Genomic DNA, 26,446 nt, shown 5'->3' with positions numbered 1-26,446 from the left:
AACTCTGCTTCAACTTTTCTTATGCAAAATTGAGAGGATAATAGTACATATATCATATGACTATTAAAAGTCTTAGATGAATTAACATGTAACAGAAAAGGGCCTAACACCTAGTAAGTGTTACTATGTTAGCTATTATTATTTTTGTTGCTGTTGTTTTTTGGCCCTTCAGAAAAGGGATGCTCATTTTATTTACTTACTCCAAAGCAAGGATACTCACTGTCAGGCTTCAGGGCAATCTATCAACCCATTTATAACTACATGTAAAATTCTGTATATCCCCATGTGTTTTTAAAATAGTCTTATTGAGGTATAATTGGCATAAAATAACTGCATAACTTAAAATGTACAATTTTATACATTTTGACATATAAATATACCCACAAAACTATCACTACAATCAAGATCATGACTATATTTACCGTCCCCAAAATTTTCCTCATTACACTTCATAATTCCTCCAGTGGTCACAAAGATTTTACCCTATAATTTTTTTCTATTTTGTTTTACATTTACATTTAGATCTATGATCCATTCTGACTTCATTTATTTTTAAACTTTTTTAAAAAATGTTTATTTATTTATTTATTTTGAGAGACAGAGAGAGAGAGAGAGAGAGTAGGGAAGGGGAAAAGAGAGAGGAGAGAGAGAATTCCAAACAGGCCTCACACTGTCAGTGCAGAGCCTGGTGCGGAGCTCAAACTCACAAACCATGAGATCATGACCTGAGCCGAAATCAAGAGTCAGATGCTCAACTGACTGAGTCACCCAGATTCCCTGACTTCAATTTTTCAGGATGGTGCATGCAATATGGAGTTCAATTTCATATTTGTGCATATAGATGTTAAATTGTTCCAGGATCATTTGGTGAAGGACTACCCTTGGAATTGCCTTTGCATCTTTGTCAAAAATCAATTGACCATTTTTGTGCAGCTCTATTTCTGAAATATCTACCCTGTTCTATTGATCTATTTCTTGGCCTTGACACTAAAGCCATACTCTCCCAAACACTGTAGCTTTGTTTTAAGTCTTGAAATCAGGAGGTGTAAGTCTTTTAACTTTATTCATCTTTTCCAAAATTGTTTTCACTATTCTAATGCCTTTGCATTTCCATGTGAATTTTAGAATCAGCTTATAAATTTCTACAAAATACATTACTTGAAATGTCATTTGAATTACATTGATCTTACAGATAAATCTGGGGAGAATTGATATCTTAATATTGTGCCTTATGATCCATGAGCATAGTATACTTCATCACTCATTTAGTTATTTAATTTCTGTCACCAATATTTTGTAATTTTGAGAGAATAGGTCTTCATGTATTTTGTGAGATATATCCCTAAGTATTTCGTATTTTTGCTGTTATTATAAATGATACTGGTTTTTTAATTTCAAATTCTGGTTGTTCATGGATAGCACATAAAAATACAATTGATGTTTGTATATTGGTTTTGTATACTATAACTTTATTAAAGTCTTTTACTAGCCCTAGGATCTTTTTTTTTGGAGAATCTATAGCATTTTCTACATAGATGATCATGAAGCATGTGAGTAAAGATAATTTGGTCCCTTATCTTCCAAGTGGCATGCCTTTAATTCCTTTTTTCCTTGCTTTCTTGTATGGGCTAAAACTTCCAGTGCAATGTTAAATAGAAATGGTGAAAATGGACATCCTTGCCTTCTACTGATATTAGGAGAAAAGTATTCAGTCTTTTACCATTAAATATGCTAGCTTTAGATTATTTGTAGGGGTTATTACTGCAGGGTTTAGTCTGTTAAGCATCCAATTCTTGATTTTGGTTCAGGTCATGATCTCATGGTTCATGGGTTCAAGCCCCACATCGGGCTCCATGCTGACCATGTACAGCCTGCCTGGGATTCTCTCTCTGTCCCTATCCCACTCACTCTCTCTCTCTAAAAAAATAAATAAACTTTAATAAATAAAAAATAAAAAATAGATTATTTGTATACATCCTTTATTAAGTTGATAAAGTTTCTACATTATTTTATCTAAATAGTTGAACTTAATGGCATAATTATTCATAATATTCCCTTCATATTTTTTAATATTAGTAGAATATGTAGTGATGTCTATCTATTATTCCTGATGTTGATAATTTGTGTATTTTCTCCATATTCCCTGATCAGTCTTGATAAAGCTTTTATCTTTTCAATAAAACAGGTTTTTTTATTTCATTGATTTTTTTTCTCTATTGTTTTTCTGTTTTCAATTAGTGATTTCTGCTCTGATATTTATTTCCTCCCCCCCCCCTTCTTCTACCTACTTTGTGTTTAATTTGCCCTTATTTTTCTAGTTGCATATGGTGAAAGCTAAGATCATTATTTTAATAGCAAATTTTGGTGGCACAAATTTTAATTTTTTTCTATTTCTATTCAGTACAAAAACACTTGATAATTTCCCCTTCTAATTTCTTCTTTGTTCCATGAGTTGTATATAAATTTGCTATTTAGTTTCCATATATTTGAGGATTTTATAAATATATGCCTATTATTTATTTCTAAATTAATTCCATTATAATAAGAGAGCATACTTTGTATAATATGAGTCGTTTTACATTTTAGACTTATTCTGTGGTTCAGAAAAGAGTAATTTTTGGTAGATGTTCTGTGTGCACTTGAAAATAAAGTATATTTTTTGTTGCGGGATGAGGTGTTTTAAATGTCAGTTAGATAAAGTTCATTTATGGAGTGTTTATGGCTTTTATATTCTTACTGATTTTCTGTCTGCTTATGCTGCCAATTATTGAGGAAAAGTGTTGGAATCTCTTTCCAAAACTGTGTATCCCTGCCTACTTGTATCAGTTTTTGACTCATGTAAGTTCTGTTATTAGAACATCAACATTTACTAATGGTGTGTCCTCTAAATTAATTAACATCTTTATCATTAAAAAAAAGTGTCCTTCTTTATATCTTATAATATTTTTGCTTTGAAATCAAATCTGTTACATATTAACAGTTGTGTTAGTTTAATGTATGTTTTTCCATACTTAACCTATTTTGTCTATAATTAAGGTGGGTTTATTATAGACAACATATAGCTCAATCTTGTTTTTTTAATCCAACCTGACAATTACTGCCTTTCAATTGAAGTTTTTAGTCCATTTACACTTAGTAGAATTACTTATATGATTGGTTTAATCTTCCACCTTACTTCTTTCTCTTTGTTACACCTGTGCTTTATTCCCATTTTCCCTTTTTTCCTGCACTGTGTGTGTGTGTGTGTGTGGGTGTGTGTGTGTGTGTGTTTATGGTTAATGATTTCATTTCCCTTGATGGACTATTAGATACAGTTTCTTGTCATAGTATACATTTTATGTTTTCACAATCTATCTTTAAATGATATTAAACTACCACATGTAATATAAGAACCATTCAACAGTATAATTCCATTTCCTGGTCTTTGTGATATTGTTGTCATATGTTTTACTTCTACATGTTTTGTAAATCCTGCAATACATTGCTACTATCTTGTTTTAAACAACCTATTATCAATTCAAGAGATTTAAATAATACAAAAATAGTTTCATATTAACCTACATAGTAGCCATTTCCAGTACTTAACATTCCTCTGTACAGATTCAAGTTTCCCACTGATAGCATTTTTCTTTTGCCTGCAGAATTTCTCTTAACATTTCTTGTAATGCAGCTCTGCTGGTGATAATTTTTTTCTTCTTTTGATGTCTGAAAACTGTTTTTATCTTTCTCTTTGAATATTTCTCTGTGTGTAGAATTCTTGGTTGTTATTTTTTCCCAATACTTTAAAGATGTTGCTCCACTGTCTCCTGATCTGCATTGTTTTGAAAAAGAATTCTGCTATAACTCTTAATAATAATAACTCTTAATAAGTCTGCTATAACTCTTAATAATAACTCTGTTTTCTCTGCATGCTTTGAAGGTATTCCCTTATCACTGGTTTTAATCAATTTGGTTATGATGTCCCTTGTGTAGTTTTTTCATGTTTATTGTGCCTAAAGTCTACTGACAAGTATAAGTTTATACTTTTCATCAAATTTGGAAAATTTGGCCATTATTTCTTCAAAAATTGTTTCTCTTTATGTCCTTTCTTTTAGGGATTCCAATTACATATATATTGTGTTGCTTAAAGTTATCTCACAGCTCACTCATGCATTGTTTTCTATTTTGTCTTATTTTCCTCTGTGTTTCATTTTAGACAGTTTCTATTGTTACGTTTTCAGGTTTATGAATCACTTCTACAATATTTAATTGGCTGTTAATACCACTCAGTGTAGTTTTCATCTCAGTTATTATAGTTTTTATCTGTAAAAGTTTGATTTTTGACAGATATCTTCAATGTTTATACTTAATATGCACAATATTTTTGTCTAACTTCTTGGAAGTTAGCTTCTCTCCACAGCTCTCTCCTCTCTAGTACTCTATAGCAAATAGCAAAATAGATATAGTCCTATAGCACATTTAGCTGTCTTGGCCTCCTCAGACTCCCAGACCTGTCTCTTCAACTCAGTGAGACTGCCAGAATCTGCATAGACTTCCTCTCCATATGCTGTGCCTTGGAATTTCTAGGCAGAAAATTGGGTAACCATAGTATCACTTCATTCATTTCAAATGCAAGGTTAAAATTTGTGATTTTGGGAGCACCTGGGTGGCTCAGTCAGCTAAGTGGATGACTTTGGCTCAGGTCATGATCTCATGGTTCATGGGTTCAAGCCCAACATTGGTCTCTGTGCTGACAACTCAGAGCCTGGAGCCAATTCAGATTCTGTGTCTTCCTCTCTCTCTCTGCCTCTCCCCACTTGCTCTCTCTCTCTCTCTCTCTCTCTCTCTCAAAACTAAAAAAAAAAATTAATGTGATTTTGCCCAGTTTTTTAGTTGTTTCAGGTACAAGGGTAAATGTGATCTCATACTTTATCTTGGCTGAAAGTGGATATCTGCTTATGTATTTTAAGAGGAAGAAGGCCCACAGCCTTCATCAAGGAGTTATGGCCTCTTTATTAAAAGATAAGAAACACTGTTCTGAGTAAATTTATAGATTATTGGTATGGATGATTGTCATTACTATGGATTGTCTTATACATTTTAATTTTCATATATTGTAAGAAGTGATATTTAAACTGGTAAAATCTTGGTTCTCTATAATAAACACATAATAAATTCAGAATGCTATTTTGGAAGATGGGATGGCTTAAGGTAACATAAATGTATAGTACTGTCAGTCAAGATATGGGCCTGAATCAATGAAAGGAATAAAAGGAACAAAGCTCAAGTTTCTTTGGCTCACAAAGAAAGAAGGCAGAAGACTAGGAAAGAAAAAAACCAAAAGATACAATTCAAATGAAAATTAGAATTAAAGCTTGAAAAGTATGTACACACATCAATATTACAGTTAACACACACACACACACACACACACACACACAAACACAAACACACAAAAGTAAGTCTGGGTAAAGAGTTTAAATGTATGAAGAACAAGTGTAATGTAAAATAATTATGCAATTTCAAAATCTTGATAAGGGAAAAAGACTTTTGGGATTTGTCAAGATACTTGATAAGGGAGAAAGGTGCTTTGGAGGTTTTATACAAGATCTCTTGCTTTCTTGTAACTTTTGAAAAAGAGATAAATATATTCATTATTTACCTAGTTAGGGGTAATAGGGAAGTTTGACATTTATACACTTACCTAAATTTTTCTGAATATTATGGAAAGTTTTTCCATATTTTTGTCTGTAATTAGCTATGAATATTACCTAGTATGATAGTTATTTGTACATTTGTATTATCTTTCGAGCTGTGCTTTTTAAGGAAGGGGAAGGGATCTAATTTACTGCTGGATCTCTAACACTGACTACTATAGAGCATCTCTTAGAGAAAATTCACTTATTTAACAAATATTATGAAGTACCTATTAAACCATATGTGAAGTTTTAGGAATACAGAGGTGAACAGAAACTGGCTATGTGGCTGCTTTCTTCAGACCAATGGAGAAGACCAATAGTAATCGAATCATCACACAAACAGATGTCAATTGAACCATAAGGAATACTGCATATGTGATTAAGTGACATCTCTTATATAAGCTATTTCCAAAATGACTAATGAAGACAATCCTATAACACAGTGACTGAATCAGAGCTTCTAATTTGCAGTATCAGAACCTAGTCCACATTTAAAAAAATTTAAATCCCAGTTAGTTACCATATAGTGTAATAATGATTTCAGGAATAGAATTCAGTGATTCATCACTTGTATATAACACCCAGTGCTCTTCCCAACAAGTGTCCTCCTTAAGGCCCCTTGTCCATTTAGCTCATCCCCCCACTGCCCAACACCACACCCATTTGTTCTCTGTATATGAGAGTCTCTTATGGTTTGTCTCCCTCCTTGTTTTTATATTATTTTTGCTTCCCTTCCTTTATGTTCATCACTTTTGTATCTTAAAGTCCACATATGAGTGAAGTCATATGGTATTTGTCTTTCACTGACTGATTTATTTCACTTAGCATAATACACTCTAGTTCCATCCACATTGTTGCAAATGGCAAGATTTATTCTTTTTGATTCAATTCTTTTTCATTGAGTAATATGTCATTTTATATATATACCACATCTTCCTTATCCATTCATCACTCAATGGACATTTGGGCTCTTTCCATTCTTTGGCTATTGTCAATAGTGCTGCTATAAACATTGGGGTGCATGTGCCCCTTCGAATCAGCATTTTTGTATCCTATGGATAAATACCTAGTAGGGCAAATGCTAGATTGTAGGGAAGTTCTATTTTTTATTTTTTGAGGAACCTCCATACTGTTTTCCAGTGTGGCTGCACCAGTTTGCATTTCCACCAGCAATGCAAAAGAGACCCTCTTTCTCTGCATCCTTGCCAAAACCTGTCATTGCTAGAGTTGTTAATGTTAGCCATTCTGACTGGTGTGAGGTGGTATCTCATTGAGGTTTTGATTTGTACTTCCCTGATGATGAGTGATGTTGAACATTTTTTCATGTGTCAGCCATCTGGATGTCTTCTTTGGAAAAGTGTCTATTCATATCTTTGGCCCATTTCTTCACTGGATTATTTGTTTTTTGGGTGTTGAATTTGATGAATTCTTTATAGATTTTGGAGACTAACCCTTTATCTGATATGTCATTTGCAAATATCTTCTCCCATTCCATTGGTTGCCTTTTAGTATTACTGATTGTTTCCATCACTATGCAGAGGCTTTTTTTTTTTTTCAACGTTTATTTTTATTTTTTTTTTATTTTTGGGACAGAGAGAGACAGAGCATGAACGGGGGAGGGACAGAGAGAGAGGGAGACACAGAATCGGAAACAGGCTCCAGGCTCTGAGCCATCAGCCCAGAGCCCGACGCGGGGCTCGAACTCACGGACCGTGAGATCGTGACCTGGCTGAAGTCGGACGCTTAACCGACTGCGCCACCCAGGTGCCCCTGCAGAGGCTTTTTATCTTGATGAGGTCTCAATAGTTCATTTTTGCTTTTGTTTCCCTTGCCTCTGGAGACATGTCAAGTAAGAAGTTGCTGTGGCCAAGGTCAAAGAGGATGTTGCCTGTTTTCTCCTTTAGGATTTTGATGGCTTCCTGTAATACACTTAGGTCTTTCATCCATTTTGAGTTTATTTTTGTGCACATTGTAAGAAAGTGGTCCTGGTCATTCTTCTGCATGTTGCCGTCCAGTTTTGCCAAAACCATTTGCTAAAGAGACTGTCTTTACTCCACTGGATATTCTTTCTTGCTTTGTCCAAGATTAGTTGGCCATATGTTTGTGGGTCCATTTCTGGGTTCTCTATTCTGTCCCATTGATCTGAGTGTCTGTTCTTGTGCCAGTACTATACTATATTGATGATTACAGCTTTGTAATATAGATTGAAGTCTAGAATTGTGATACTTCCAGCTTTGGTTTTCTTTTTCATGATTGCTTTGGCTATTCAGGGTCTTTTCTGGTTCCATACAAATTTTAGGATTATTTGTTCTAGCTCTGTGAAAAAGCTGGTGTTATTTTGATAGATATTGCATTGAATATGTAGATTGCTTTGTGTAGTTTTGACATTTTAACAATGCTTGATCTTCTAATCCATGAGCATAGATTAGAATTTTTTTCCATTTTTTGTGTCTTCTTCAATTTCTTTCATAAGCTTTCTATAGTTTTCAGTGTATAGATTTTTCACCTCTTTTGTTAGGTTTATTTCCTAGGTATTTTATGGTTTTTAGTGCAAATGTAAATGGGATTGATTCCTTGATTTCTCTTTCTGCTGCTTCATTATTGGTGTATAGAAATGCAACCGATTTCTATGCATTAATTTTATATCCTGTGACTCTAGCATATTCATGGATCAGTTCTAGCGGTTTTTTTGTGGAGTCTTTTGGTTTTCCACATAGAGTATCATGTTGTCTGCAAAGAGTGAAAGTGTGACTCACTCCTTGCCAATTTGGATGCCTTTTATTTCTTTTTGTTGTCTGATTGCTGAAGCTAGGACTTCCAACACTATGTTGAATAACAGTGGTGAGAGTGGACATCCTTGTTGAGTTCCTGACCTTAGGGGGAAAGTTCTCAGTTTTTTCCCATTGAGGATGATATTAGTGGTGGGTCTTTCATATATGGCCTTTGTGATCTTGAGGTATGATCCTTCTATCCCTAATTTCTTGAGAGTTTTTATCAAGAAAGGATGCTGTGTATTTTGTCAAATGCTTTTTCTATATCGAGAGGATTATGCGGTTCTTATACTTTCTTTTACTAATGTGTGGTATCAAATTGACCTAGTCCACATTTTTATCCAATAGCTCATACAGAATTTCCTTCAGAAATAACTTTTGAAGAAAAGAGTATACCACCAGATACTTCACATCATGTTTTAGAACTTGGAAACATTGTCACTATCATTGGAAACATCACCATCACACAGGTCAAAAGGCATCTTCTTGGTGGTCTCATGAAGGTGAATAGTCTTATAGAAATGTAATAATACTCAAAGCCATTTTGGAGGAATATGAACCATGATCATGAATGTAGATATAGTTTTAAACCAAATGTCAGAATAAAAGAAAATGTATTAAATAAAAGCATGTACTCATTCATTTAGCAAATATCTGTCAAACATCTACCATGTGCAAGTACGTCCCAGGCCTTGCAAACAGACACTGAAAGTCCCTGTGCATGAAGGACCAAGGGGATGTCATGAGGGTGAGGCATATGATAAACAAGCAAACAGACCACTTAGAGACTTCTGATTTTCTGCATAGGTAGCCTCCCACAATGGTCAATTGTTGCTTGCCCATCAAAGCAATATGGACTCTTTACTAAACAACAAAGATCAGAAGCAAGAAATATCTCCAACTTAATTAGGTACCCTCTGCTGACTGAATTGTTGCCATTAGTCTTACTCTGTTCTATCCTTTTCTTGACAGTGATTTTCAACCTTGTTTAGCACAGACCTTATTTGCTACCTCCATCATTCCAAAAGCCTACACACTCAGTAGACAACCTAAAGAAAAGGGGAGACTTTTCTCTACCTGCAATTTATATCTACCTCTATGTGTTAGCTTGAGCCTCTAAGAAGTAGCCGGGGTTTTAAAATGAAAGCTTACTTCTACCACAGAAGCAGGATAAAAATGTCTACATCTAGTCCACAGAGATCTAGTCCTGCAACCCTGATCATATGATTTCAAGTAAATCCCCAAAGAAAGCCATTTTTGTCTCCTCCAAAGCAGCTTGAATGCTTCCAAAATGTCAGAGCTTCTCCAGGTGCAGATGGTTTTTGTGTAAGTTTTATTATGGTCACTACTATGCTTAGAGGCTTCAAAACTATAGAATAAAAAATAACCTCTTTTGCCCTTCCAAACACTGAAAGAAAGAAAGAAAGAAAGAAAGAAAGAAAGAAAGAAAGAAAGAAAAAACACACTAGCTAAATAGCTTCATAGGTCTTTTCCAGGAAAGACATCCAATTATATAGACTCTGATTACTGGTAATAACTTGAAGTCTTAAGAAATTTAACAACTTCAGCTCAAAACAATTAAATTGAACTGTTGATGATACAATCACCCCCTAGACTCAACATAGCTGCAGATGCAGAAAAAGTGAGAAGGCTTACTGATTCATTGTCCCTTCTGTTCCCAGTCCCCAATGCCAAACACATCAGACAGCAAATATTAAGAATTTGTTAAAATTAGAATTCACAGGAGAAGACTTTTTTCAGTGGCAGGATTATTACATTTGATTTTTCAATTTTGAATCTTGGACTTTCCAAACCCATAGAACTGATAATATAAACATATAACAATAACTTTCCATTCCATGTATGTATGTATGTGTTTCATTTATGTAAGTCAAACATGAAAATTAGGTATTCAACTAATGGTCAGTGACTTCAAAGTCATTTGGGGAATGTAATTGTTTTATCAATAAATCTTTTCTATTAAGAATATGAAGGTTTTCTGGACAAGAACTTATTCTCTACTATTATTAAACAACCTTAGTCACATATATTTCCTTCATGTATCAATGGTTTGAACTTATAATCAACTTGGAAAATTCTTAAAAGGGACCCTACCCCTACCTTGAACACTGCATTAGAATTCACAGAGGAAACTTTCTAGCTCTCAGCAATGCATATCTATCAAAAGAAGCTCTAAGCAAAAGAAATGGAGTTTGTTGTACGAACAGTGTTAAGTCATCATGTAATGAAAAGGTAAGCAGTATACTTTATGTCATTGCCTCATAGAGCAATGCCTCATAGAGCATACACATTGCTACACGTGCTTTCAGAGTAGAAAGCCGCCTTCTAACAAAATCTTCATGGGGTATTTTATGATTAAAGAATATCACCGGTGAAGGAATGACTGAAGGAATTAATGGCTTAGTTTGGCAAGATTAAGCCAACTCTTCCTGTGATTTTTTTCAAGACAATGAGATACACTGAAACACTTCTTATTGGTAGGCAAATAAATCTCTGTGCTATGACAAATGGAATTTCATCTAGTGGAGAGATCTATCCCTTTCTTTCACAAAACGACTTGTAAGATGAATACATTTTCCAAGTTCTGAAATAATTTTTTTCTGAGAAAAATAAGAGACCATTATGCTTAAAAAAAAAATATCACTCACAGACTCCTTTCCCATCTTCTTTTGTAGCCGTGTTTGCCACTGAACAGCTTGCATGACAATGGCTTCCCATCTTCTTTCAAGATTTACAATGATCAGTTGCATGGGCTGGTGGTCTGCGTTCAGATTGCAAGTGTCCCGGTCATCCAGAAGATGCTGGCACAATCGCAGGATGGAGGCCACTCCACGTCGTCGCTGTTTGATTTCACCACAGAGGGACTGCAACACAGAAAGGGCTTCATCCGTGGGTGTTTATAAAGCATAATTCCCCCCAAATTGAAACACCTACTTCCACCATAATTTCAAATTATAGTGATACGCTTGGCTATGAATAAGACAAGAATGGCTCTGGAGTTGCCTTTAGATTGGAGACCGTCTACTGATACCCAACTAATGCCAAAGAATTTAGCTGCATCCCACTCTTCTTCCCTTTTTTTCAATGATTTCTCCATCTAAAATGCTGGGTCCCACCTGGACACCTAGGTGATTAACAATTTACAACTTAATGAAATTTAGGTCATATGAATGCCAAACAGATTGACCTGCTTTAATTCCAGGTGACAGGAAACACAAAAGATAGAAAAGTGCTTCAAAAGGAAATGGAAATTTTCCAAACTTACTCCTAGATTTTCTGAGGCCAAAAGTTTAGTTTTCTACTGGCTGGGAATAAGTTAAATAAGATTGCAGAGAAGTTTCATACCTAACATCTATTATTGGGGAAAAATGGATAAGCAACATTTCTCTTCCGAAGCTTGATTAACAAAGCAATAATGTTCTGAGAACAGAAATTAGGATACTGGATTATTACTGCACTATTTGTTGGTTGCTGTTTCTTTTAATAGACATTCACACAATTTAAGAAGGATATGCATGCATCAAAATAGCATTTTGCCCCCAGAAGCATTTGTATTGCTGCAGTGACCCTAAGCTGAACGATTCAAGCAAAATAGTGGGTACACATGTCTAAAAATATTATATCTTTTCTTTGCCTACGGATAGTGTGTAAGTGATATTCTAATTCAAAGCCTTCAGGAGAAATGATGATTATATCCACAAACATCACTGAATTACTAATCTCCTTCTACTGCTACAATTGGACTGTTCTAACAGTTAACAGATTGCTTATTAATCAACAAGGGTAAACAAGACAATGCAATTTCATTTAGTGTGAGAGTTTTAATGCCTAAAAGTATTTGTGCTTAAAATGTTAATCTAGATAAGGCTTCATTAGTAGAAGTCTTAAAATGATTAAATGCGGTTCATTGAAATGTGCACAGAGTGGTAGTAGATCAGCAGGTGGACATTTCATACAGATGTTCCACTTACTGATATAATACATGCAGTAGCCATTTAAATGACCCTAGCTCCGTAATAGCTGAAATTCTATTATTTCTGTAATGAAAGAACACTGTACCTTTAATATTTCTGAATTTTAAATAAGGTGAATGACAAATTCCCAAACCTCTATTTATGGCAAAATATGACTAGGAATTTTATTATTCAATTTACACCAGTGCAGCATTTTTAGTTATGTTTCCTGAACTTACCCTTATTTATTTTCCTAGCATTCATTATTATTTTCCTACATAACTCCTAATATAACCACCAGGTCTGACAAATTTCTTTACTGATGCTATTCATTTGTTCAAGGCTGAATGAGGAGAAACCCCTAGACATTCAAAGATAAAACTTGAGGGCCTATCAAAGCAAAAAGCATTGTTTCCATCTCCTCCCATCCTGCTAACTTCCCCCTCCTAAATACATTCTCTCTCTCTCCCTCTCTCTCTCTCTCTTTCACACACACACACAATTTGCTCTCTTGCTCTAGAACTGTTGAGCAAGTCAAACTGTCAAGTCCAATTAATACCTGCCAAATTTTGATCCAATATTAACACTTCAAGATAATAATATAGCCAACTGAAATTCATTGAAATGAGTCCTATGAATATGAATATTGAGGATTTCTTTGTTTTGTTTTGTTATACATTTGTTAACAATAAAGGGCTAGAAAAATCAAGAGTGATATTTCCATACCATAAAATTGGATCTTGCAAAACTCTGTTTGAAGTTGACTAGACCAGTAACTGCATTCATCAAGCTAGCAAAAAGTCCCCATGTCTCTTAGCCAAATGAAAATTTGGCATGGACAGCATTAAACATATGTGTGTAGCTAGCACAGCCACATTGGTAACATTTACAAAGTAGCCCAAATAAGCTTCATGCACCTTAAAGGCATTTTTGAAGTTCTGAAACAGGGCATGTGAGATCACTAGGGGAAATTTTCATAAACGTCACTGGCCATAATCTTTTTATGAGTATCTAGAATGCACCCAGTATTTAAGTATCCAGATGAACCCCAACCCACATCTTAATGTGAGTCAGTCCAGGTAAAAAACTGTGAAAGCTGTTTTTGATGTTCAATATAGGATTTTATTGAATGTTGACATTCACTACCTAATTTTGGGATCTTCACAATTCCACAGTTTTTTTTTTCTCTTACTTTAAATATCTAAAGAACTTGGTCTACATTCTGGATTAATAATTTATCCTATATGTACAGTGGGAAATAACACTACTTTAAAAAGGAGGCAAAAATTGAGAATTTTAAATGCCAACATAATTTTTGATAGTTTTTTATATCTAGGAGATATAACTGATAAAATAACATTCTTCTACATAAATGAGTTTCCATGACAACCATTAAAATATACATATTTATTTATAATCACAAACACATACTCAATAAAACCAGTGCATTTTCTGGTGATGTTTCTTAGAGTCAGTAGTTTACGTTATTTCCATGATAAACTATGCACAGAAAAATGTTAAATGTAACTACACAGGAACAAATAAGTATTGTAACTACTCCTGGCTTACATTTTCAGAGAAAAGCACTTTTAAACACAAATCCAAACTAAATAACCTAAGCAAGGCACTGAAATAAGATAAACTCATCCCTGCCTCTTAGACTTCCTCAAATGTGCATTGTACCTTCTGTCTGCTAGGCAGTGGTTTATTCATGGAGGCTTCAAACAGGAGCAAGTTCCTGCTCCTTCTCTCAAGGAGCTGAGGTCTACTGAAGGTGGACTATCCACAAATAAGCATGGTACCAAGAGTAATGTAGAGAGAGACCTGTTAACAGAATGTTTGTGCAAGTTGCTTTTGGAGGAGTTGGTGAAATCTCCAGGGAAATAATGGGAACCAGATGGTCCAAGCTGAATGGTCGTGGTTATAAAGATAGAAGGTTCGGGAAGCAAGTAGCCTGGGGCAGCGGGAGCACCTAGTGTGTTAGGGAGAAGAGACAGTGAAGCAACTGGACAGGAAGTAATGAACAGAAAAATTTGTAATGTTTTTCATTATTGCCAATTCTGAAGCATTTTCCTTGATATCTGATGAGATATGCTTGATTCTCAAGCATAGTCATATTGCCATCACAGAAAAGTATAAAGACAAGAAGAGTAAAGGAAATTTATTTTTTTTAATTTTTTTGATGTTTATTTACTTTTGAGAGAGAAAGACAAAGCATGAGTGGGGAAAGGGCAGAGAGAGAGAGAGAGAGAGAGAGAGAGGGAGGCACAGAATCTAAACCAGCTCCAGGCTCTGAGCTGTCAGCAGAGAGCCCGATATGGGGCTTGAACTCAGAAACGGTGTGAGATCATGACCTGAGCTAAAGTCGGTCACTTAACTGACTGAGCCACCCAGGTGCCCCGAGTAAAGGAAATTTAAAAAGAAAGAAAAAAAAACCCACTAATTATCAGTATGTCTAAGAAAGAGATTCCAAATGTTTTTGTATTAGTTGTCCTATTATTTGGTCATTGTTAGGCAATGTCTTCTTAGAAGACTACCTCTCAGTATGGAGGTCATTGTCTTATATCACTTCAGAATCCAATTGGTGGAATATAGTTTGGTGTGCTACTTTTAAATTTCTAATCTCTTATTTTCTTTATTTTACATTTCTATTCAATTTCCTCATGTTATTAAAAAGGCAGACTTGCTATAAGTGTAGAAAAGTAAAAATCAAAATTTCTAAGTCATTGTTTTCCTTTACAATAATCAGATATCCAACCTTCTCAACACATCTTTTTCGACGTGTTACAATAGAGTTGCCAACAGGCTGAAGGTTTTTCTATCACACGTATAAAAACGGTCTGGTTTTCAATTAATCAATGGTTATGCAAAGGATGTTTTTGGTCTATCTTGGGGGGGGGTCTTTTATTTATTTAGTTGTTTATTTTTAACATTTTTATTTATTTTTGAGAAAGAGGAGACAGAGTATGAGCAGGGGAGGGGCAGAGTGAGAGGGAGACACAGGATCTGAAGCAGGATCCAGGCTCTGAGCTGTCAGCACAGAGCCCAAAGCAGGACTCGAACTGGTGAACCACATGATCAAGACTTGAGCAGAAGTTGGACACTTAGCCAACTGAGCCACCCAGGTGCCCTGTTTATTTATTTTTTAATGAGGGTTTTTCTTTCTCCCCTCCTGACATTCTGTCAGCCTTTTTGACTGTTTAAGCCACTCTATTATTAGCCAAATGTGATGTAACATCCTTTTTGACATTGGCTTCAGTTTAACACGATTAAAGGTAAGACTTCCAATACTGATACTTCGTTTTTCATTATATATTAAACATATGCATATATACACACATATACATACATATATTGTATAATATTATACTTACTTGTATACCCATATTCTTGACCTTAAATAATAGTGTCATCTACTATCACAGAAGGATATAAATAAGCTTACAAGAAAAGAACTACAATTAGACCAAAAACCAAACCACACAATAAGTAAAACATAAGAACTAAATAGAGAAAAGAGAGATGAAGAGGAAAATAAAAATTTTAAAATACCAAAACTAAGCAGAAAAAAAATCTGTTTAAGAAACTCCAAAGCAATTTGTGTCTATATCTCTTACATAATTTTATTCAGCAGGTTAATGTAACATCATTAAATAGGTCAATATTAACAAAGTGATAGGACATTAGATGATCTGTCAACTAAAGACTATTTATGAAGCAATTCCATTTATAAGAGCAAACATAACTTTATTTTCTAGATTGATCAAGTTTTTAACAATATCTATTGAGTAGGCCCTCTCTGTAGTAAGCACAATAAAGAAGTTTTAACCTGCATATATGATACATACTTGCCTTCAATCTAGTTGGAGTGAGGAAATAACAGAGAGAGGAAAAAAGTGAAAAAGACATGCAAGTTCTTCTGGCTTAAATAGTCACAAGTAAATAGCTCCACCTCTTTGTTGCAAGGGTCCCCCACACTTTTTCATGTTGTCTTTCCTTTTTGCACTTTCTGTATTTTATCATTTTAATTTCATAAGGTGGGAAACTGTCTTCTCTTAGTCTGCTACCTGTGACCAGATTTGTAGAGCAAATATTCTCAGAGACTTCTCCAGGCCAAGTAGCACTAGCATCACCTGGAAACTTGGAAATGCCAGTGCTCTAGGGCCACTCCACCTGTTCTGAATCTGCAACTCTGGGACAGGCATCAGTGAGCTATGGTTTAACAAACACTATATGTGATTGCAATGCATGCCGAAGTTTGAAAACACTGGCCTATGGAAACAGAGGAACTTAGTTTTATAGATAAGAGAATTAATCCAATTGAGCAGATTTTTTTTTTAGAAGTATAAAATAGAAGTTACAATTCTGTTTCTGGAGTCACATTGTTAGCCAAGAGCCTAGAGACCACACCAATGGTGCTCAGTTCTTTTTTTAATTGTTACTGAATTACTGCCAGAAAAAGAATCAATCAATCAATGAATAAGTCTTTTTGACCAGAGATATCTTTATCTTATTAGTACGTGCTTGATGATCTTTGGAATTTTCAGTATAATTATTAAGCATGATGATATGTTAGGTTGTTTGAATACTATATTTGGGGATTTTTCTCCTTTTAATCAATTTTATCAAAGAAATTATTTAGTAATTAATGACTCCAATACATGTGTCATTGTGCTAAAGATGCTTCTCTCAGAAAGTATATATAATAAAACAAAACCATGATGATTGTTCAGAAGGTACAAAGCATCAGATGCAGATAATGTTAATGCTACAGCCATTGTCTAACAAGAACATACAGTATGTGGGGAAAATGAGAGGCAATACTGGTACCTCTATGAGCCTTCAAAAGATGCTTTTCACTGGTTGGTTCTGGATTATTATTTTGGGGCAAGGATGCCAAAGATAATATGAATGGTATTTCTTACAGCAATAAACATTTATTGAGTATCATCTATGTGCTAACCACCACACTTTTCATTATAGGTTGGAATTAGTAATTAGGGGGAATATAATAAGATGTGGCACCTGTTTTTAGGTGCTTGTTATTTGGCTGTAAAGAAAAGACTCTCCCTCCTCAAAGTAAACGTTGACTTGGGGGATGAAAAGATCATTACTAGCAGGAGTATATAGATTAAGGTTCATGGACCTAGTACTATGTTAAAGTTGCTGAAGATCAAAAAGGTGGAGGGAAGAGAGGTCAGGCATTACAGTTGGAAGAGTCACATAAGAAAGGTCAAGAAACTACAATTTTGGTAACATTTTAAAACAGGATGGAAGTTCAAGTGGACAATGATGATAATCATAATTCAATTATCCATGCATCCATCCATCCATCCAACAATCCAAATGCGCTTATTGAGTGCCTCTTATGTACCAGGCACTGTTCTCAGGGATGGGGATATAGCAGTGAGCAACAAGAGTTCTGCTTTCATAGAACTTACATTTGAATTTGTGTGTGTTGGGGGGTAGTGGTAAGAGGCTGGAAATAAAACATAAATAAACCTACAAGAAAATATCAGATAATGATGAGATATAAAATAAAATAGGGTGAAATGGTGGAAAGTGGTGGGGGTTACTTTAAACTGGATAGTCAGTAAAGCTTCTCTGAGGGGGTAACCTCACATAATAAAACATTTAGATATAGAAACAACATAACTTAGTGTTCTGATGCTGCAATAATTTAGACAAGATAATGTTTGTAACATGGCCAATTTAGGCCATAAAAAGGCATATTTTATGATTAAGTATAGGATATTAATGATTAATGATTGAATGCTTTCCAATAAAGTAAGTGGAATTAAAAAGATCTTGGTACAATTAAGTCAGAAAAAGCATTTTGAATAAAAGGGGCTGGGATAATTGCATATCCACATGCAAAAGAATGAATTGAACTCCCCCACCTCACATCATATACAAAATTAACTCCAAATGAATCATAGCCCTAAATGTAAGAACTAAAACTAAAATTGGGGTGCCTGGGTGGCTCAGTTGGTTAAGTATCTGACTTCAGCTCAGGTCATGATCTCATGGCTCATGAGTTGGAGCCTCACATCAGGCTCTATGTTGACAGCTCAGACCCTGGAGCCTCCTTCTGATTCTGTGTCTCCCTTTCTGCCCCTCTCCTGCTCACACTCTGTCTCTTTCTCTCAAAAATATGATAAAAACATTAAAACATTAAAAAAAAGAACTACAACTAAAAACATCTGAAAAGAAAACATAGGAGTAAATATTCATTACCTGGGGATAGGCAATGGTTTTTTAAATAGGACACCTAAAGTAGAAGTGACTTCTGACTTCTTAGGCAGTGATTTCTTAGAGATGCCACCAAGAGTACAAGTGACTTTTGGACAACTTAATCAAAACTAAAAACTTCTGCTCTTCAAATGACACCATAAAAAATTGAAAGAACCCACAGAATGGGAGAAAATATCTGAAAACCCTATATCTTATAAAGGACTTGTACCCAGAATATATAAAGAACCCTTAAAACTCAACCATATAAAGATAAGTAACTCCCTTTTTAAAAAGGGGCAAAGTATTCAATAGACATTTATTCAAAGACAACATACAAATGACCAATAAACATATGAAAAAATGTTCAATATCATTAGCCAACAGGGAAATGCAAATCTAAACCACAATTAGATACTACTTCACCCACACTATGATAGCTAAAATAAAAAAGACGAAAATAACAACATTGGCAAAGATATAGGGAAATTGGAATTCTCATACACAGTTGGTGAGATTGCAAAGTAGTGCATTCATTTTGGAAAATAGTATGACATGGAGCAACTGAGCAGCTAAGTTGGTTAAGCATCTGACTCTTAATTTCAGCTCAGGTCATGATCTCACAATTATGAGATAGAGCTCTGTTTAGGGCTCCATGCTGGGTGTGGAGCTTGCTTAAGATTTTCTCTCTCCCTCTCTCACTACCCCTCTCCCACCTCTCTTTCTCTATCTCTTTCTCAAAAAAAAAAAAAATAGTATGACATTTCCTCAAAAAGTTAAACACAGAATTACTACATGATCCAGCAATTTCTGTCATAAATACCCAAAAGAATACACAAAAACCTTCAGACTAATATTCATAACAATGTTACTCATAATAGCCAAAAAGCATAAACAACTATATATATATTAATATATATAAATATATATATATTAATATATATATAAATATATATTATATATTTTATATATAAATATATATTTTTTTATTTATATTTTTATAAATATATAATTTTATAATTTTATACTTTTATAAATATATAAATATATTTATATTTATATATATTTATATATATATAAAATATAATATATAATATATTTATATATATAAATATATATTAATATATAATATATATTAATATATATTAATATATATTATATATATAAATATATATTTATATATAATTATATATTAATATATATTTATATATATTATATATATATATTTATATATATATAATATATATATATCAATGGTTAATGGATTAAAAAATGTAGTATTTTTTGGCCAACTCATCTTTGACAAAGCAGGAAAGAATATCCAATGGAATAAAGACAGTCTCTTCAGCAAGTGGTGCTGGGAAAACTGGACAGCAACATGCAGAAGAATGAACCTGAACCACTTTCTTATACCATACACAAAAATAAACTCAAAATGGATGAAAGACCTCAATGTAAGACAGGAAGCCATCAAAATCCTCAAGGAGAAAGCAGTCAAAACCTCTTTGACCTCAGCTGCAGCAACTTCTTACTTAACATGTGTCCGGAGGATAACAAAAGGAAACAAGGAAAACAAAAGCAAAAATGAACTACTGGGACCTCATCAAAATAAAAAGCTTCTACACAGCAAAGGAAATAATCAGCTAAACTAAAAGGCAACCAACAGAATGGGAGAAGATATTTGCAAATTAAATATCAAATAAAGGGTTAGTATCCAAAATCTATAAAGACCTTATCAAACTCAGCACCCAAAAAACAAATAATCCAGTGAAGAAATGGGCAAAAGACATGAATAGACACTTCTCCAAAGAAGATATCCAGATGGTGACAGACACATGAAAAAATGTTCAACATGTCTCATCATCAGGGAAACACAAATCAAAACCACGGTGAGATACCACCTTACACCTGTCAGAATGGCTAACATTAACAACTCAGGCAACAACAGATGGTGACGAGGATGCAGAGAAAGAGGATCTCTTTTGCATTGTTGGTGGGAATGCAAGTTGGTGCAGCCACTCTGGAAAACAACATGGAGGTTCCTCTATTTGAGTTATTAAAAATAGAACTATCCTAGACCCAGCAATTGCACTACTAGGCATTTATCCATGGGATACAGGTGTGCTGTTTCGAAGGGACACATGCACCCCCTTGTTTATAGCAGCACTATCAATAATAACCAAAGTATGGAAAGAGCCCAAATGTCCACTGATGGATGAATGGATAAATAAAATTTATACACACACACACACACACACACACACACACACAATGGAGTATTACTCGGCATTCAAAAAGAATGAAATCTTGCCATTTGCAACTACGTGAATGGAACTGGAGGGTATTATGCTAAGTGAAATTAGTCAGAGAAAGACAAAAATCATATGACTTCACTCATATGAGGACTTTAAGAGACAAAACAGATGAACATAAGGGAAGGGAAACAAAAATAATATAAAAGCAGGGAGGGGGACAAACAGAAGAGACTCATAAATATGGAGAATAAACAGAGGGTTACTAAAGGAGTTGTGGGAGGGTAGATGGGCTAAATGGGTAAGGGGCACTAAGGAATCTACTCCTGAAATCATTGTTGCACTATATGCTAACTAATTTGGATGTAAATTTTAAAAAATAAAAAATAAAATTAAAAAAATATGAAATACAATAAAATAAAATTGTTAGAATGCATCCAAAAAATGTAGTATTTTTTATTCATACAATGGAATATTATTTGACCATAAAAAGGAACAAAAGGGGCACCTAGCTGACTCAGTTGGTAGAGCCTTTGATTCTTAATCTTGGGATTATGAATTCAAGCCCTGTGTTGGGCATAGAGCTTACATTAAAAAAAAAAAGAGGAATAAAGTACTGATACATACCACAACATAAATGAACCTTGAAAAATTATGCTAAGTGAAGAAGCCAGACACAAAAAGGCCACATAATTGTATGATTCCACTTATATAAAATGTCTGGAACAGACAAACGCATACTACGTATATTAGTGGTTTCCTTGGGATGCAGTCAGTGGGGGATAAGGAATGACTGCTAATGGTTAAGGGATTTCTTTGGGGACTGGTGAAAACATTCTGAAATTATGTTTTATGGTATGTGAATTATATCACAATAAAGCTATTTTTTTAATCTCTTGGTAAGGCCAGGTATATATTATTAGCCACATAACTGGTAATAGAATCAGAGAATTTACCACACATACATTTAGGGTGTGTCATGACAAGAGATCTTATGATATTACTAATACCATTCAGACATCACAGTTCTGCAACAGTGAGTTCAAACACATATTAATACACTTAAATAAAGGCAAACTTAGAGCTTTCATTTATTTTTTTTAAAGTAATGGCTATACAATTCCCTGGGATAGAGTCATAACTGCAAACCTATAAATCTCAGTCAACAGATAAGACATTCTGCTATATGATAAAAATAATACAGTGCTGTTTTTAATATAGCTGTCCTACTTCTAGAAATATCATAAAACATAAACAGAAAAGTATGTATAGAAGAGCATGGATCTGTTAAAGGAGTTGAAGAAAATGTAGAAATTAAAGAATGTTAGTTAAGTCTAATTACTGCAGTGGTGAGTTTCATGCACGATCACACATCTTATGAAACTGTAATCCATTGTGTTGTTGGTGTCCATATGAAAATGAGAAAAGTGACATATCAGATGTACTTCATGTATTTTACCAACGGTCATTCTAAGTTAACTATATGTATGTGAACCTATAAGAAATCTTTTAAATGTTATGTTCTCCTCGAATATTTAATCAAGGATTTACTTGATTGCAAAATAATAGCCAACAATCATTGAGTATTATTAAATTGCTAGAGCACTATTCTTAGTATTTTTTTTAGTTTTCACTAATCTCATACACTAGTGACAAACATTATTTGTGTATTTCTTTCTGCTATGCATTCTTTAGGTATTTTATATGTATTGGCTCATTTAATCCTCACAACAGCACTATGAAATATATATTATTGTCATGTACCTATTTTACAAATGAGGAAATGGAGTTAAGTAACTGACCAAAGATAACATGGCTAATAAGCAGCAAAGGCAGGATGTTACCCCATGCAACTTGAATCCTGAGCTAATTCATAAAAACACTATGCTACATTTCCTTTCTAAAAGGCTTGAAGAGGCTTATAAAATGTCTCCATTTTAAGACTGTTCCTGTCCCTTATTTCCAACCAGAAGTGGCCACAACCATAAAGTTATTGTTGATAAGAGAGCCAACAATGTACTTCAGTATACTTTTCATAGGTGTCTCTTATACCTGTTTCTAGACCTAAGTTAAAAATTAGTAATCTATGGGGTGCCTGACTGACTCAGTTGGTAAAGCATAAGTCTCTTGATCTTGGGGTTGTAAATTCAAGCCCCATGTTGAGTGTAGAGATTACTTAACAATGAAAATCATTTGGGGCGCTTGGGTGGCTCAGTTGGTTAAGTGTCCAACTTCGGCTCAGGTCATGGTCTCACAGTTCCTGAGTGCCAGCCTCGCGTCGGGCTATGTGCTGACAGCTCAAAGCCTGGAGCCTGCTTTAGATTCTGTGTCTCCCTCTCTCTCTGTCCCTCTTCCCCTTCTCTCTCAAAAATAAAATAAACATTAAAAAAATAAATGAAAAAAAATAAATGAAAATCTTTAAAAAAATAGTACTCTGCTATTCTTAATTCTTCTTAATTCTAGCGTGGTTGTGAGAGCAGAGATGGAAAAAACACAAATTCATTTACTGAGCAAATATTTATTGAGCACCTATTGTAATGGGCACTGTTCTGAGTGTTTGAGATGCGTCAGTGAACAAAACAGACAAACTTTCTACCCTCAAGACCCTCATATTCTAGCAGACAGTGGAGGATAATCTTTTTTCTGAGAAAAATGTAAATTAAATACATAATCAAAAAGAGATTGAACAAAAGTAAGAAACATTTATTAGGCAAATGATTATCAGAGTTCCCAGCAAAGGTCAGCAGATCTTTTGGTCTTGAGAGCACCATTCTTGAGCCAATTATGTGCTTACCTCAACTGTATCTAGTGTATAGTGTTGCAATTAAGAATTTCCATCCAGAAATTGTAAAGGGGTAATTCTTCAAAACAACAAAAAAACTAAAATACCTCAACTGAGGTATGAATGATGAATTGCATATTTTAGAGGAAATATGGGCAAATGACGTCTGCATATTTTAACTGATTCCAAACTTAAAAGACAGCGTCAGCCAATATAGGAACTCAGCTCAGTTGTGAACCCTGGGACTTAATCTATATTGAAGCTAAATATTCTATAAGCATGCAGTGAAGTGCAAAAAATAGCAATTGAAAAATGACACGATTAAATGGCACGACATGCAATCATTTGCTCTCAATTATATCAATGTATCTTCTTCATTTCTAGGAGTCAGGCAGAAATATTGTTTTTTAAATGCCTCTATTAAATTGGTCACCAATAATAAAATAGATGAGAGTCCTAATAAGCTCATTTACATAACATACATCATACACTACAAAACTATTCTCTCCAAACAGTTTTGCTCATAGATTTGTCTCCTGGTTGTCATGAGTCTTTGCTACATTAGCAGATTTCAAAAGCATAATACTGCCTTCAGAACCATTTGTAGAAAAACGTTTATGAAACTTTTCTAGTTAACCCTTGGCAGGATCCTTATTGCTAATTATGGAAAAGGTATTGATATAATATCTTGGCTGTCACATTTTATTATGGTGATGGTAGAAGCAGAATCTAGGTCTGACATTTTGGAAATACCACCTAATTGCAAGTTAGAAACACAGAATGACAGTTTTAAGTAGATTATAACTTCTTTCAAAATAACACACGGGTTTATTTAATGTAAAAGCTGGATTTTAAAAATAGCATTAAAGACCCCTGAATTGGTTTACTAAGCACATCTCTATCAGCTCCTTGAAGATGGTCTGGGATGTGTGCCAAAATAGTTTCAAAATTGTACATGACAATATAAGTCTAGATTCTAACACCAAATGATTTCTTATAACCATTTAAAATCAAAATATTTCCAGTGAGTGCTTCCATTTTTAAGAAAAATCATCTCCTCTCTGTTCATGGAGGCAGCAAATGAGTGAGGTCCAAAGTCAAGTTACCTTAACTTTCATGGCCTACTTAATTTGACCTTTGACCTAGAAAAAGCTTTTACTTTTTCTTGCAATCTAGTATCCTCTCACTTGGATACTAGATTGGATCACTTAGGGCCACCAGGACTATTGGTTAATACTATAAATTCTTGGATGAATGGTGTCATCAAGATAAAAGCTAATCAGTTTGTTACAAACATTCATTTAATTGTTTGTACTTTTCATGTGTTGAAAAACATTAATTATATTTGGAAAGGAGATTTCTATTTCTGTTGGCTATTTTGTTAGCTGTGGACCAAAATATAATAACCATTTTAGAATTGCAGACCTTGCTTTGTTGTTCCATAAAAACTGTTGCTATCCCTGTGTGGTATTCTTTAATTTTTTTGTGACTTTCCCTACATTAGGTTAAGTACTTTTAAATATGTTTGTTTTTAAGAATCAAGCTCAGTGGTCGTGTGCTTAGTTCATATTCACATGTAATTAGTAATATGTTATATACTTCCTTTTCTAAATTAAAAACACTATTAAAATTCCAGACATACAAAACAATATGAAGATTAAGTTACTCTAAAGAAAACTGTAATAGCTTACAGATTGCTTGTATCATTACTAAAATGCTGGTATCTATTACAGAGTCTCTCTGGAATAAAGAATGCACTTTTGGCAATAATCTTTTAAAAACATGTCCATTATTGTTAAGATGCTAAACTAGTCTGCAATTATAGAAAGGTAACTTTTAGCAAAAAGGGGGAAAGGGTGCTGGATATAAATGCAACTTAGCCATTATACTACAAAATACCTTTTCTTAAAATTCCACAATCACTCTTTTCATAAGCAGATAAGGTATTAATTGCCATTTAGTTTTACATTATTATATTTTGAAATCTATTTACAACACCCACTGTGCTTTTTATCTCTTGTTAGATTCCATGGGAATCATTTCAAAGTAATTCTGGGGAATGGAGAAAGCTGATTTTCTTCCTCTAGATTCTCTGTTGAACCCAGGTACCTGAACTCATCTTCGTTTTTAATGGATGTTGGGTATTCACTAGCCAGGTCAAAGGAATATTCAAGTTGGTCTTGAGGAAAGGAAGAAAATAATTCTATGTGACAAGGTACAGCACAATACATCCATTAGGCCAAATCTACAAAAGAAGGATCATCATAAAGACCACACTTGAAGAATGAAATAGCAAGGAAAAGCAAGGAGAAAGAAGGAAAGTGAGAGAACACAGGAGCAAGGATAACCTGGGAGGAATTCCCAGGGGTAGTGTGGAACACGCAGGAGAGGACAGATTACTGAACTAACTGGTTTCATGACTTGCTCAGCTCTGTTGCATGGTATTTTCTAGCTCTCTCATTCATACATTTGACTCCTTCTCTCCTCTATCAGACCCTATTTTCCCAAATTTATCTCTGAGTAACATTGTTTATTTCCTATGAAGCCACTCTTGGCACTTGTCACAAAGCTCGGAGTGTTACTGGAAGTAGAACAGCTAGGAATTGGTATTTTAGGGAAGTATTACTGTTATTCCAGAATCCTGCAGATGGGAAATAAATGAATTCAAGAACACGTGGGACACAATAAGAATGCAGGAAGAGAGTTAGGCTTTGGGGAATAACAACACTAAAAAGGAGGAAAATGATACTAGGGACAA

At 34.3% G+C, this 26,446-nt stretch overlaps 1 protein-coding gene across 7 annotated transcripts in view; it reads right to left on the bottom strand.

Annotated features, from left to right (window-relative positions):
• Positions 1-26,446, bottom strand: part of AKAP6 (A-kinase anchoring protein 6) — a 558,374-nt gene that overhangs the window by 52,996 nt on the left and 478,932 nt on the right. For all 7 annotated transcript variants that reach the window (XM_078448340.2, XM_060619471.3, XM_060619475.3 and 4 more), the window contains one exon: positions 11,119-11,334. In XM_078448340.2, the coding sequence (XP_078304466.2) occupies positions 11,119-11,334 (216 nt within the window). The remainder of the gene's footprint in view (positions 1-11,118; positions 11,335-26,446) is intronic.

This window comes from Panthera onca, chromosome B3, assembly GCF_046562875.1.
Source record: "Panthera onca isolate mPanOnc1 chromosome B3, mPanOnc1 haplotype 2, whole genome shotgun sequence".
Lineage (NCBI taxonomy): Eukaryota > Metazoa > Chordata > Mammalia > Carnivora > Felidae > Panthera > Panthera onca.
This window is presented reverse-complemented; position numbering and strand designations above follow the sequence as displayed.